This window comes from Chlorocebus sabaeus, chromosome 28 (genome assembly GCF_047675955.1).
Source record: "Chlorocebus sabaeus isolate Y175 chromosome 28, mChlSab1.0.hap1, whole genome shotgun sequence".
Classification (NCBI taxonomy): Eukaryota; Metazoa; Chordata; class Mammalia; order Primates; family Cercopithecidae; genus Chlorocebus; species Chlorocebus sabaeus.
The window spans coordinates 20,130,021-20,144,714 of record NC_132931.1 but is presented as its reverse complement, the minus strand read 5'-3'; the positions used below and the strand labels follow the sequence as shown (position 1 = coordinate 20,144,714).

The window sequence follows — 14,694 nt, the reverse complement described above, 5'->3', positions numbered from 1 at the left end:
CTGAGCCCATCAGTCTCAGACCCCGGGGCGGGACCGTCCCAAGGATCTGCTCTCTTCCTCCCATAGGTCTCCTGTCCTGTCCTCTGGGGCCCAGCCCCTGCCTCCCTGCTCCTGTCCCTGGTTCCTCTGTTGCCCCCATCTCCAGAGAGTCACCCAGGGCCTGCCTGTACTTGCCTTCACCTGAGGGAGCTGCCAGCCCTGGGTGTGTACGGGTTGGGGGCACCCTTTCATCTGCAGCCAGGGTGGGGGGTGCTGGTCTGGCCGGGACTTGCCAGGCTGGCCGGAGACCCTGTTTGTCTGGTGTCCAGGTGCTGTCCTGGGGCCCAGCCTCTGGGGTGGAGGTGGGGCTCAGGTGTTGGGGAACTGTGATTCTCAGAATTTCAATACATTTTTCTTTTTTTCCAGGAGCCCCCATCCCATTGAAGTGCAGGGGCTCAGCCTGGACACCACACCCCTCTGGTGTGCACCCCCCCCCCCACACACACTCTCGCACTCCCACACCCACGCAGCTCACCTCCCTGCTGGTGCTCAGCCTGTCAGGCAGGTTGGCTGAAGGTCTCCGGGCCTAAGAGGGGCAGCCAAGGCGGGGTGGGCCTGAAGCTCGGCCCCCGGCCTCTCGGCCTCTGCTGCCCCCTCCTCACAGCGGCGGGCTGCCTGGGTCCCTGAGAGATGATTACTCCTGAGCACTGGCCTCTCCCCAGACCCAGGAACTCCTCCCAGCCCCACCCCCACCCCACCCAGCCGGCCCTACCTGCCCGGGTGCAGCTGGCACAGACCACACCTTCCACCTTCCCCCTGCCTGGATTCTGGGACCATGTCTGTCCACGTGCCACCCCTGCCTCCTGCCGTCTCAGCGGGTGTGAGCCTGGACCAATCTCCTGGTCCAGTGGACTTCAGACGTGGGACCACGCGTGGGCTGGGGTCCTGATGCCCCTTCACGAGTGACGCAGCCCCTGCCTCCCCCTCCCTTCTTTGGGCCCTCACCCCTGAAAAGTCCCATTCGGGAGCCTGAGGGTGTTGGGACACGGCTTGTTACCCAGCTCTGCCCCTGCCCACGCACGCCTGCTACCCGCGTGACTGGGACGCGAGATGCACGCACGCACTCCCATGAGCCTGGAAGCTCGGGTCTCCCACCTGGGTGGGGCAGGACGAGCCCCCATTTGATGGGGGAAGCTGAGTCCGGAGCTGCAGGCCCCTGGCTAGTGGGTGGGGGCAGGGCTGGGGCTGCGGTTTGTTCCGCCTTCCTGGGCTGCACCTTGCGGGGGGGACGTCACGCATGGCCCCGGGCCTCGATCTTCCCACCTGCGAAGTGGCCTCCACGATGCTTCCCCTCCTGGGTGGTCGGGGTGAGGTCGGACGGGCAGAGCAGGTGTGTGTCCCAAGTCCTGTCTGCGAGTTCCATGGAATTCTGCTTAGGAACCGCGCGGCCGGCTTCCTTATCCTTGCAGACCCCTCCCTCCCTCCCCCGCCTTTCCTTCTAGACCCCAGGCTTCCTCCAGTACCACCTCCCGTCCTGTGTCCTAAATCGTGCCCAGCCAGGGGCAGCTGACCTCTGCCCTCCTCAGCCTGGCACCCACCTTTCCAGCGAGCAACTCCCAGCCAGCTTCGCATCTCCAGGTGCTGAGGCTTGCGGCTCCATGCAGCCTGCTTCAGGGTGTTCTGGGGCCCAGGAGAGCAGAGTCTTCATCAAAGCATCCCCAGGTGTGTGCTTCTTTCTTGCTGCTTCTTTTTTTCTTTTGGAGACAGGGTCTCGCTGTGTCACACAGGCTGGAGTGCAGTGGCATGATCTGGGTTCACTGCAACCTCCCTGGCTCAGGTCGTCCTCCCGCCTCAGCCTCCCAAAGTGTTGGGATTACAGGCATGGACCTTGCGCCGGCCTTATTTCTGAAAATGACTCCGAATCCCCAGAGCTCCGGCGCCTCTGGTCTTCTCGCAGTTGTTTTGGAATTTACGCACCCTTTGGCTGCCTGAGCCGCCCTTCACCACACACAAGATGGGTTTTGTTGTTTTTCTCGCTGTGATGCCAAACTATATAATCAGCGTGGCAGGGCGCCTCTCTCAGTCATTTTCACATCATGCCGGTGTCTCTGGTTCATTCCCATCGGTCAGGCCCTCATTCCAGTCACTTACCGGGGTTCCTGTTCCAATTCCATTCCCAGGAGCTCAACAAGATAGCCGAGGCCGGCTCACTCCACTGGTCCCCGTGTGCCACTGTCTCCCTCTGCGGGTCACTTGTCAACATCCGTCCACATGGGCCCAGGGCTCTCTCAACCCCCTGGAGAAGCCGCTTGAAACGCCAGCCAAGAACAGGGCCCCCACTGGCTCTTCTTGACCTCCAAGGCCCCCACGTCTGCTTAGGAAAAGGGTGGTGGGGAGGTTCCCTCGCAGCTGAGCAGAAAACAGTGCTGGACGTCACACTGTGTGGGTGCAAGGGCATTGCTTTAAAGAGTGAACAGTGTCCACCGTCTCAGCCGCAGAGGCTGCCACGGGCCCCGCGTTCATTACTCACAGCGTGCCATGAGTTTCTGGGAGCTGCGATTACAGCTGGATCTCTGGGTGAATGCCACAGGCAGCTTGCCCTCCTAAAGCAGACGGCCTGGCTGTGACCACGGCCGGCTCCACTTAGCTCCTCGCTGGAGCAGGGGCTGCTCCTGAGTCATGAGGTTGGGAGCAGGCCCAGAAAGCAGAGGGCCAGGGCCCTTCCACAGCTGCTGCCATCTGACTTACAGCAGAGGAGCTGGCTGGATGGTGGAGGTGCTTAGCCTCGGTCTGCGTTGTTACCGGCTGCCAGGTGGCTGTGAAGGACCTCGGGAGGGCACTGGGGGGCCATTCTCAATGACACGCCCGTTTCACACCGCCTTCAAGGCAGGTGGCCGCTGGGCCCTGCACATGACATGGAGAAGAGCTGTGTGGACATCCCAGGAGCCTCCAGGCAACCTACCCGCCCCTCCTGAGCCTTTGTTTCTCCACAGCCTACCTTTATTTTTTTTAATGAAATTATTTTTTTTCTTTATATGCTTTTTTAGAGATAGAGACGGGGTTTTCCCATGTTGCCGAGGCTGGTCTCGAACTCCTGGGCTCAAGCAATCTGCCTGCGTCAGACTTCCAAAGTGCTGGGATTACAGGCTCCCGCCTCCACACCTGGCTAACTTTTTGTACTTTTAGTAGAGATGGGGTTTCGTCATGTTGGCCAGGCTGGTCTTGAACTCCTGACTTCAGGTAATCTGCCTGCCTCAGCCTCCCAAAGTGTTGGGATTACAGGTGCGAGTCACTGCGTCCAGTCTCCATGGCCTACCTTTGAAGGGCAGTCATGAGGGCCCATTTAGATAGGACAGGCTTGGCTCTCAGGAGCCAACGCTCTCCTGAAAACAGAGTGCCGCACCAGACCAGCAGCCGTGGAGGCAAAGCCGACCTTGGCCTTGGCAAGAACCATTTCCCTGGCGCAGCTGTGGCGTGAAAGAAAAGGAAGCTATGGCCGGGTGCAGTGGCTCATGCCTGTAATCCCAGCACTTTGGGAGGCCGAGGCGGGCGGATCATTTGAGGCCAGGAGTTTAAGACCAACCTGAACAATATGGTGAAACCCCGTCTCTACTAAAAAATACAAAAAATTAGCCGAACGTGGTGGTGCACGCCTGTAGTCCCACCCACTCAGGAGGCTGAGTCTCATCTGAACCTGGGAGGCAGAGGTTGCAGTGGGGGCCGAGATTGCACCACTGCACTCCAGCCTGGGTAACAGAACGAGACTGTTCCAAAAAAAGAGAAAAAAAAAAAAAAGAAGAAAAAGGAAAGAAATAAGCAGGATGCAGGCCTGTGATCCCAGCACTTTGGGAGGCTGAGGTGGCAGGATCACCTGAGGCCAGGAGTTCTGAGATAAGCCTTGGCAACACAGTGAGAACAGTCTGTATTTAAAGAAAAAGGGAATATTTCTTTCTAATTCCACAAACACCCTATGCCCCTGAGGTGTTTCTTTACAGGTACTTAAGGCAGTAAACCCCCAGTTCCCTGGAAGGGCCCGCCGGGCGCTCACTTCGCTCCAGAGCCTGGTTTCTGTTTTGGGATCCTGTCACCCAACCCAACTCCCCAGTTGCCGCTGTTTCTTGCGAGACTGTCAGAGTCACGCAGGTCAAAGCTCCGACTTCCAACTTCAGAAATTCCAACTCAGGCATGATCAGTGAAGCTTCCCTCGCAGCGGCTGGAGGGAGAGCCAGGCCGGCCCAGACTAAGTCCGGCGGCCTCAGCACAGAAGGACCCCCGCCTACCCCTACACGGAGGTCATGTTCAGCCACACCCCAGCTGCCTACCAGTGAACCCTGGCCACCCACCCCCCCGTGCCCTGCCCTGCCCTGCCATGCTCCTCCCTCCTGACCTCTGCACACACTGATCCCTAGACAGAAGCGCCCCCCGTCCCTTGCTATTCAGGATTCAGAGGCCAGCGTCTGTCCCCAGCTGCAGCACAGTAACGGGCACACACAGTAAGATAGTAAGAGATGTCCGCTGATGGCCACCAGCTTCCCAGCAGGCTCAGAGAAGTCACGGGAGGGGGAGCTGCGTGACAGCGTGCACAGGCCCAAGTCTGGGATCCACCTTGTCCCTGGGAACTATGTCTCTCTGTGTTTCTGCCCAACAAGCCCCCCTTCCACATGAAGCCCGTGAAACTGAACTCATGCTGTGCGACTGCAATGCCTCGCTACTGTTAGGGACGATGGTGAAGTATTTTGGGATACACATTCGCTTTTAATAAAAAAGAAATTTCCTCCCACAATTGATCCCGTACACGGGGGGCCATGAGCCACGCCTGCTGACTCATTCCTCCAATTCTTAAACACAAGCACGTTTCAGGTCCCAGTGAGATCCATTCATGACTCCTCTGGCACCCGTTCCACCCTCCCCGTCATGCACAGAAGATCTTAGTAACCAGAGTTAAGAGTCTGCCTGAGACACGAATATTTTTTCCTGGCTCCAAGGGCTAGTGCCAGACAAAGTTCCTCCCTCCACCGGGGACGGAGGCGAGACTTGAGTCCCTGAGTGGGTGTCTAGGTCCTCATGTGTCCTGCTGAGCAGCGCGGGGCAGCTGCCTCCAGGTCACCACACCTGGCACACCCGGATCACCTCCCTCAGCGCCTTCAGCCCCTCCATGCTTTTGTCCTTCACGGCCACGGCGAGGAGGACTGCTCTGTTTCCAGCTTCTTGAGACACAAATGCTACCAGGTTCTTTGCAAAGACATGGATGAGAGGCTGGTGAAAGGAAGGAGAAGAAACCATTTTAACTGCAAGAAACCTGGTTTTTTCCTCAATGTTTTCATGACGTATCCCTTAGGAACCCAGGCAGGCTTCCTACACCACCATTCACCACATGTAAGTCCATGCAACCGTGACTCAGCGTTCAGGCAGCACTCAGAACACTCCAGTCACGAGCACATTGCTAAAGACACATCACTCCATTCATTTCCCCAGCGTCTTTCGCAGCCCCGCCTCTTCTGGCTGTCTCTCATCCAAAAGAACCCAGGAAAGACAAGCCTGCAGAGGTGAGTGCTGTTGAATCTCACATGTGATCTCTGCAGAGGAGAGCACAGCCAGCAGCCCACTCACGTAATGTACCATGGGAGGGGAGGCGGCTCGAATGACAAAATTGCTACTTCTGCTTGTCTGCTGGATAAAACGCCCGTGGGCTGGACAAAGCATCCACCAGGGCAAGCAGGGCGCCTTGAGACCCACAAATGCCCGGAAAATGCTATCGCTGTAGGGGGATTTGTCCCCCAGATGCCCCATGTCCTTACCGACAAATCACAGCCACTGAAGAGGTTTATCTTCCTCCCTGGGGGTCCCTTCCTGACCACTTTATTATTATTATTGTTATTATTATTTAGAGACAGAGTCTTGCTCTCTCACCCAGGCTGGAGTGCAGTGGCACGATCATAGCTCACTGCAGCCTCAACCTCCAGGGCTCAAGTGATCCTCCCACCTCAGCCTCCCAATTAGCTGGGACCACAGGCACACACCATCAGACCCAGCTAATTTTTTCTTTTCTTTCTTTCTTTCTTTCTTTTTTTTTTTTTGAGGCAGAGTCTCTATCTGTTACCCAGGCTGGAGCGCTATGGCACGATCTTGGCTCACTGCAATCTCCGCCTCTCAGGTTCAGGCGATTCTTGTGCCTCAGCCTCCTGAGTAGCTGAGATTACAGGCATGCGCCACCACACCCAGATAGTTTTTATATTTTTAGTAGAAATGGGGTTTCGCCATGTTGGCCAGCCTGGTCTGGAACTCCTGACCTCAAGTGATCCGCTCACCTCAGACTCCCAAAGTGCTAGGATTACAGGTGTGAGCCACTGCACCCAGCCTCTCTCTCTCTATATATATTTTTTTTGTAGGCACTTGTGTTTTTGTGAAGACGTGTGTGTGTCGTTGTGTTACCCAGGCTGGTCTCAAACTCCTGGCTTCAAGCGATCTGCCTGCCCAGGCCTCGGAGAGTGCTAGGGTTAGAGGCGTGAGCCACAGTTCCCGGCCAATCCACTTTACCTCATCCTGCCCCAGAAGGACTTTTGTGGTGAGCACAGGCTTGCTGACGTCACTGGCCACGCTGCTGGGCTCCAGGGAGACCAAGGTACCCATCTTCCCGAACTGGGTCACCACCACCAGGATGTGACTGCTGAAGGCCGTGCACACCACCTGGGTGGGGACCCCGCACACCACCTCCGTCTTCTGTTTTGATATCACCAACGGTGTGTCTTCCATGGCGGGGCAGTGGCAGCTTTAATTTAGGTTAAAACGAATGGGGAAAAAAAGGAGTCAATCAAACAGTACAGCCTTGTGGTTCCCAAAAAAGTAGCACCAGGCATTGAAACAGAAACGCAAGGAGGTCCATTCAAAAGAAGGGGCCAGGCGTGGTGGCTCATGCCTGTCATCCCAGCACTTCGGGAGGCCGAGACAGGAGGATCACTTGAGACCAAGAGTGCGAGACCAGCCTGGCCAACACGGCGAGACCCCCATCTCTACCAAAAAAAAATATTAAATATCAGCCGGGCGCGCCTGTGGTCCCAGTTACTCAGGAGGCTAAGGCGGGAGGATCGCTTCAGCCCGGGAGGTCGAGGCTGCAGTGAGCCGTGATCACACCACTGCACTCCAGCCCGGGCGTTAGAGCGAGACCCCGTCCCTGGAAACTAAAACATAAGCAGGAGCGGGGCCACCCGTACAGACCGCGCCTGGGGCTTTCTGGGTTAGGGGATCGACTTGCACGTTCACACTGCCAGGCCCGGCAGTGGCTTCCCGCCCCTCGGCCTCGCCGCTGCCCCGGCCCTGCAGCCGCGGGCCCGGGTCCCCCACGACACGCGGTGCCGAGGCCGGCCGGGCTACGGGGGACGCAATCGCCCGCGGGGGACAGCAGGTATCCGCGCTCACCAAGCCGGCGCCGCGCCCGGAAGTGGCTCTGCGTGCGCCACGCGGGCCCGCCCTGCTCGCAGGTTCCGTCCACCTTCCGGAAGTCAGGGCAGCGGCGCTTCTGGTCCCCGAGACTTGGGGCTCCCGGGCTTCTGAGCGCTTCGGGTTCCGCGCTGCCGGGAGGGCTTGAGGGCGCCTTAGAGACGGACGCCGTTTTTTCAGGAAAGGGCGCTGCGACCGCCCCCGTCCCGGGCCTCAGCCCCTCAGCTGCAGACCCTCGGGATCCTGGATGGTGGGAGCTCTGCCCCTCCTGTCTGTGTCCAGGACCCCCGAAGCGCAGCGCCTAGGAACCCCCTGGCGCTGCGAGCCCGGCCATGCTGACCACGGGCTTTGGGCTGGAGTCATTATGGTCACCACAGCGAACGATTATTTGGCACCGAGCGTGCGCCAGGCATCGTTCTAAGCGCTTTATGCCCATGACTCATTTCATCTCAGCCACCCGGTTCAGTAGAAGCGTTTCATCCGCGTTTTACAGACGTGTGCAGGTGCAGAGAGCTTGGCCAGCCTCAGGCAGCTGGCGGGCTGGGGTGGGCTTCGAACCCCGTGTCTTGGTCGCTCCATGACACGAAGCCCCGGCAAAGGCCAAGAAGGGGGCCAGCTCCATCCTGAAGCAGGATGAGTTCTGGTTCCTCCCAGGGACCCCCCTCACTCCCTACTGCCCAGCCTCAGTTTCTCCAGGCTGGAAGGATTTTTGTTTTGTTTGAGACGGAGTCTCGCTGTGTCACCCAGGCTGGAGTGAGGTGGCCCAATCTCGGTTCACTGCACCTCCGCCTCCTGAATTCAAGCAATTCTCCTGCCTCAGCCTCCTGTGTAGCTGGGATTACAGGCGTGCACCACCAGGCCTGGCTAATTTTTTTTTTTATCTTTATTTTTAGTAGAGATGGGGTTTCACCATGTTGGTCAGGTTGGTCTTGAACTCCTGACCTCAGGTGATCCGCCCTCCTTGGCCTCCCAGAGTGCTGGGATTACAGGTGTGAGCCACCACATCGGGCTGCTGGAAGTTTTGTTGGCAGGATCGGGCATCTTTAGCAGAGGCTGAAAGTGATTGGAGCCTCCAGAGCCTTCCTCGGCGGGAGTTAACACCCCTTCAGAACGGCAGCCTCAGAGGCCTTTCTGTCGTTTCCTGACAGCCATGTCAAGGCTGTATTTTCTGTCTGTGTTACCCGAAAGGGGTCCTGATCCAAACCCCAAGAGAGAATTCAGGGTGAGTCCATAAAGTGAAAGCAAGTTTATTAGAAAAGTAAAGGAATTGAGGCAGGAAAATAGGGTCTGCAGGCAGGGAACACTTCAGCCGTGACAGGAAATGTCCCCTCCATAGGGTGTACACCGAGTAAATGATTTTGTAACTTTACTCTATCCTCTTCATTTACATAGGGCGTACACCAAGTAACCAGTAAAACCCCTAGAGGGTATTTAAACCCCCGCAAGTTCTGTAACAGGGCCCTTGAGCCCCCATACTTGGGCCTCCCCCACACTATGGAGTGTGCTTTTGTTTTCAAAAAATCTCTGCTTTAGGCAGGGCGCGGTGGCTCAAGCCTCTAATCCCAGCACTTTGGGAGGCCCAGACGGGTGGATCACGAGGTCAGGAGATTGAGACCATCCTGGCTAATACGCTGAAACCCCATCTCTACTAAAAAATACAAAAAAAACTAGCCGGGCGAGGTGGTAGGCGCCTGTAGTCCCAGCTACTCGGGAGGCTGAGGCAGGAGAATGGTGTGAACCCGGGAGGCGGAGCTTGCAGTGAGCTGAGATCCAGCCACTGCACTCCAGCCTGGGCGACAGAGTGAGACTCCCTCTCAGAAAAAACAAACAAACAAAAAATTAAAACAAAACAAAACAAAACCCTCTGCTTTTGTTGCTTCATTCTTTTCTTGCTTTGTGCATTTTTTTTTTTTTTCTTTTTTTGAGACGGAGCCTCGGGAGTCTCACTCTGTCGTCCAGGCTGCAGTGCAGTGGTGCCATCTTGGCTCCCTGCAACCTCTGCCTCCCAGGTTCAAGCAATTCTCCTGCCTCAGCCTCCTGAGTAGCTGAGATAACAGATGTGCGTCACCATGCCTGGCTAACTTTTGTATTTTTAGTAGAGATGGGATTTCGCCATGTTGGCCAGGCTGGTCTTGAACTCCTGACCTCAGGTGATCCGCCCGCCTCAGCCTCCCAAAGTGCTGGGATTACAGGTGTGAGTCACCGCGCCTGGTCGCTTTGTGCATTTTGTCCAATTCTTTGTTCAAGATGCCAAGAACCTGGACACCCTCCAATGGTAATGGAATAAAGAATGGCTACTCTATAGGCAGGGCAGCCCCAAGGGCTGCGGGTTGCCCATTTTTGTGGTTATTTCTTGATGATATGCTAAACAAGGGGTGGATTATTCGTGCCTCCCCCCTCTTTTTTTTTTTTGAGACGGAGTCTTGCTCTGTCGCGCAGGCTGCAGTACAGTGGCCGGATTTCCGGCCGTGCCTCCCCTTTTTAAACCCTTTATGGTAATGTCCTGGTGTTGCTATGGCATTTGTAAACTGTCATGGCGCTGGTGGGAGTATAGCAGCCAGGACGACCAGAGGTCACGCTTGTGGCCATGTTGGTTTTGGTGGGTTTTGGCCGGCTTCTTTACTGCAAACTGTTTTATCAGCAAGCTCTTTATTACCTGTAGCTTGTGCCGACCTCCTATCTCATCGTGTGACATAGAATGCCTTAACTGTCTGGGAATGCAGCCCAGCAGATCTCGGCCTCATTTTACCCAGCCCCTACTGAAGATAGAGTTGCTCTGGTTCAAACACCTCTGACATTTACACCAGCGAAGCCCCTAGGAGGATCTTGACTCCCTCTTCTCATCGTTGGATGACTTCGTATCCAATCCAAGTCAAGTCAAATGAAGCACGCTCCTTCCAATGATGATTTCTGGAGGCCTAAAATAAAAGGCATGCATACAGAAAATGATCAAAATAGGCATCAATCAAGGGGAAATTCATTTTTGAGCATTCTTGCAGCCAGTACACAAAAGGAGAGATGATGAGTTTCATGGTTCTAATACTCAAAAAACAGGAAGCATATCAACTTCCCAGGAAAGTCTAAGTTTCTGTCGGCTCTAAATTTAAACACACATCCACCCACACATACCCCACAAGCAAATTGCCAGCGGATTGCTTTGCCATCTGAAATCTTCAAAAGGTTCACTAGCTTTTATTCACCTGTTTCTTCATTCTCCCTCTCTGTAGGCAAATAGATATAAGAAATCTGATCCTGCCCCCTGAAAGAAAACCCTCTGAAATAAACTTATCACCTTTATAAAAGGGATGTTGAAGAACAACATGGATGCTGGGTTTGGTGTTGTTTTTTGAGACGGAGCCTCACTCTTGTCATCCAGGCTGGAGTTCAGTGGCGTGATCTCAGCTCACTGCAACCTCCACCTCCCGGATTTAAGCGATTCTCCTGCCTCAACCTCATGAGTAGCTAGGATTATAGGCACCTGCCACCACTCCCAGCTAATTTTTGTATTTTTAGTAGAGACGGGGTTTCGCCATGTTGGCCGGGCTGGTCTCGATCTCCTGACCTCAGGTGATCCGCCCACCTCAGCCTCCCAAAGTTCTGAGATTATAGATGTGAGCCACTGCACCTAGCCTGGATGTTGTTTTTGATGACACTGTTAAGCACATATGTGAGGGATTGGTTGGTTGGTTTGGGTCTAGATCCAAGATAAAGACAGTAGGAAAGAAATGAGAGGTGGAAGGTTGTCCTAGGCTGAGATGGTGGTCCAGGGACTTTCTGGCAGCCTGAATGGATGCCTGGGCAGAATTTATATATCTAGAAGAATGAAAGAAGACCTCATTGCATGCCATTGACTGTTCTCCAGTACCCAAGGGTAATTGAACTGGAAAGAAAGTCTCCCTCAAATGTAAAACGGGAATGTCACAGTGATGGTGCCAATTGTGGGGCAAAGAGTTGGAGGAGTTATTTTGAAAAATGAAAAAAAAGCAAAGTATCTTAAATTTGTCTTATATTCAATAACTTGTAGGTGATAAATGCCATGGTGTGTTCATTCGTAGAACCAGTAAAGAATTAGTCAAGTGCCAATTTGGTAGGATTATAATTTTTCTGACAAATTGTATGATCGCTAGACACGTTATCCTTCCCGTTGTGTGTGATTTTCCGAGCTCCAGGATGAAGAGGATTGAATTTACAAAAACGGGCAAGGATACCATCAATTTTCCCACGAGTCTCTCTCTCTCTCTCCCCTTTTTTTTTTTTTTTTTTTTTTTTTTTTGAGACAGAATTTTGCTGTGTCTCCAGGCTGGAGTGCAGTGGCATGATCTTGGCTCACTGCAACCTCCACTCACCGGGTTCAAGCTATTCTCCTGCCTCAGCCTCCCCAGTAGCTGGGATTACAGGTGTGCGCTACCACCCCTGGCTAATGTTTGTATTTTTAATAGAGATGGAGTCTCTCTATGTTGGTCAGGCTGGTCTCGAACTCCTGACCTCAGGTGATCCGCCCACCTCGGCCTCCCAAAGTGCTGGAATTACAGGTGTGAGCCACCGTGCCTGGTCTAGATTCCTGAAACCTTATGCCTCTTGGAAGATAGACAGTTTGGCTTTGCAACTGATGTGCTTTGTACTTCCACAACCTCACAACATACTCTCCCATTCTCTCAACAGGAAAGATTCTGGAGCTTTGCCGGGAGGGGTGTGTGAGTGGAGACCAGTGAAGTAAGTTTTTGTGTTATCATGATTTCTGTTTTCCTCTGCAGCCCTGTAATGGCAGGAACTCAGACAGTCTGGTCTTCAGACCAGGAGGACTCCCAGGTACGGCAAATCTTAGACTTTAGGCATCAGAATCAACTTCCTTGGCTGTTAATTTTGAGCAACTTGCCTCAGTTTCTCAGCTTAAAAATGAAGATGAAAAATGAGGGTGCCTGTCTCGTGGGATTTAGAGGGGCAGCCCACGCACCGCAGTTCACTGGAACATCATACGTTCATTATTTTATTTATTTATTTATTTATTTATTTATTTATTTATTTGAGATAGAGTTTCGCTGTTGTTGCCCAGGCTGGAGTGCAGTGGCACTATTTCCGGCTCACTGCAACCTCCACTTCCTGGGTTCAAGCGATTCTCCTGCCTCAGCCTCCCGAGTAGCTGGGATTACAGGCATGTGCCACCGTGCCCGGCTAATTTTGTGTTTTTCGTAGAGACGGGGTTTCTCCATGTTGGTCAGGCTGGTCTCGAACTCCTGACCTCAGGTGATCCACCTGCCTCAGCCTCCCAAAGTGCTGGGATTACAGGCGTGAGCGACTGCACCTGGCCTATTTTATCTATTACTTTATTTATTTTGGAGACAGGGTCTCACTCCATCACCCAGGCTGGAGTGCAGCGGCATGATCATGGCTCACTGCAGCTTCAGCCTCCCGGGCTCAAGCAATCCCCCTGCTTCCACCTCCTGAGTAGCTGAGACTACAGGCACACACCACCACACCCAGCTAATTTTTGTGTTTTTAGTAGATATGCGGTTTTGCCATATTACCCAGGCTCGGAATATCATAAATTTAACTGTTACATTTATGATTAACCAGCTGTTCTCCCAATCCTTATAAACAGACCTTGCTGCTCTCTGCCTGATGAGGACCAGCTTGAGTGCAAATGGACCATATGGCTGGGACATCGTGGGCCCGGCAGGGCTGGAGTGGTGGCCACCAGGCCCTGCACAGGGCCCCCAGGGGCTGCCTGAATGGATTTTTTTTTTTGGAGACAGAGTCTTGCTCTGTCGCCCAGGCTGGAGTGCAGTGATGTGATCTCAGCTCACAGCAACCTCCACCCTCCCGGGTTCAAGCGGTTCTTCTGCCTCAGCCTTCTGAGTAGCTGGGACTACAGGCGTGCACCACCACGCCCAGCTAATTTTTGTATTTTTAGTAGAGACGGGGTTTCTCCATGTTGGTCAGACTGGTCTCGAACTCCTGACTTCAGGTGATCCACCTGCCTCGGCCTCTCAAAGTGCTGGGATTCCAGGCGTGAGCCACCGTGTCTGGCCGTGGCCGTCTTGTCAACACAACACCCCCTCGAAGTGTGTGTGTGGCACAGTCATAGGTAGACTCATGTTACTATAGACATGATCATTACTCTCACTTCTCTCAGCCAGACTTTTAAGAGGAGCTAGTTAGCAGACAGTTGGAGTTGACATTTGTGATACAGACATTAGACACAGATACTTTATTCTGTTTAGGCTATAGAGGTTTTGGAATGAACGAGGGAAGGGTAGGTGAAAGAAACCCACATCCAATTGTCTTCTGCTCCTGCAGGGGCGTTGATGGGCTCTTACAAGTGGAAGAAGCCTGGGCTGAAAGAATTTCTCTTTCTGGCTTTTTTTTTTTTTTTTTTTTTTTTTCTGAGACAGAGTCTTGCTATGTCGCCCAGGCTGGAGTGCAGTGGCGTAATCTCAGCTCACTACAACCTCCGCCTCCCGGGTTCAAGCGATTCTCCTGCCTCAGCCTCCCCAGTAGCTGGGACTACAGATGCCTGCCACCACACCGGCTGATTTTTGTATTTTTAGTAGAGACAGGGTTTCACCATGTTGGCTAGGCCGGTCTCAAACTCCTGACCTCAAGTGACCCACCCGCCTCGGCCTCCCAAAGTGCTGGGATTACAGGCATGAGGCACCACACCCAGCCTCTTTCTGGCTTTTTACTCCGTAATTGTGCTGGCCTCATTCTCAGATGGGCTGTCCCTGGGATGTGGTGAAATTGTCTCCCCTGGCCTAGTTACCTCGCCATAGCTTCTCTTGCTCAATAATTCCAGAAGTCCCCGGATTGAATCTCCTTAGACCAGTCTGGGTCACATGCTTGTCCCTGAACCAATTACTGTTTAAAAACTAAATTAATGTAGGGCTAGGCACAGCATCTCATGCCTGTAATCCCAGTGCTTTGGGAGGCCAAGGTCTGTCTGGAATTGGTTCCTTCCGGTGGGTTCCTTGTCTCGCTGACTTCAAGAATGAAGCTGCAGACCCTCACGTTGAGTGTTACAGTTCTTAAAGATGGTGTGTCCAGAGTTTGTTCCTTCTGATGTTCAGATGTGTCTGGAGTTTCTTCCTTCCAGTGGGTTCGTGGTCTTGCTGACTTCAGGAGTGAAGCCGCAGACCTTCACAGTGAGTGTTACAGCTCTCCGAGGTGGCCCATCGGGAGTGGTTCATTCCTCCTGGTGGGTTCGTGGTCTCGCTGGCTTCAGGAGTGAAGCTGCAGACCTTTGTGGTGAGTGTTACAGCCCATAAAGGTATTCTGGACCCA

At 53.9% G+C, this 14,694-nt stretch overlaps 1 protein-coding gene across 2 annotated transcripts; it reads right to left on the bottom strand.

Annotated features, from left to right (window-relative positions):
* Nucleotides 1-4,713: 4,713 nt before the first annotated feature.
* On the bottom strand, nt 4,714-7,488 carry PSMG3 (proteasome assembly chaperone 3). 2 transcript variants are annotated; one of them, XM_008018869.3, is made up of 3 exons: nt 7,396-7,488; nt 6,517-6,748; nt 4,714-5,235 (listed from the first exon to the last, which is right to left on the bottom strand). In XM_008018869.3, exons 2-3 carry the CDS (start codon nt 6,730-6,732, stop codon nt 5,083-5,085), a joined length of 369 nt encoding a protein of 122 aa, XP_008017060.1. In that variant the 5' UTR covers nt 6,733-6,748; nt 7,396-7,488; the 3' UTR covers nt 4,714-5,082. The 2 variants fall into 2 exon arrangements, with proteins under 2 accessions (XP_008017060.1, XP_072868983.1); XM_073012882.1 differs by having other exon boundaries at nt 6,517-7,419.
* Between the last annotated feature and the right edge of the window lie 7,206 nt (nt 7,489-14,694).

Bases quoted from the DNA above. Each gene is read 5' to 3' on its own strand.
- PSMG3 (XM_008018869.3), bottom strand. From the start codon at position 6,732: ATGGAAGACACACCGTTGGTGATATCAAAACAGAAGACGGAGGTGGTG. The intron at 5,236-6,516 runs GTAAAGTGGATT...TCCTTTCACCAG, and splicing joins TCCTTCTGGGGCAGGATGAG to CCTCTCATCCATGTCTTTGC.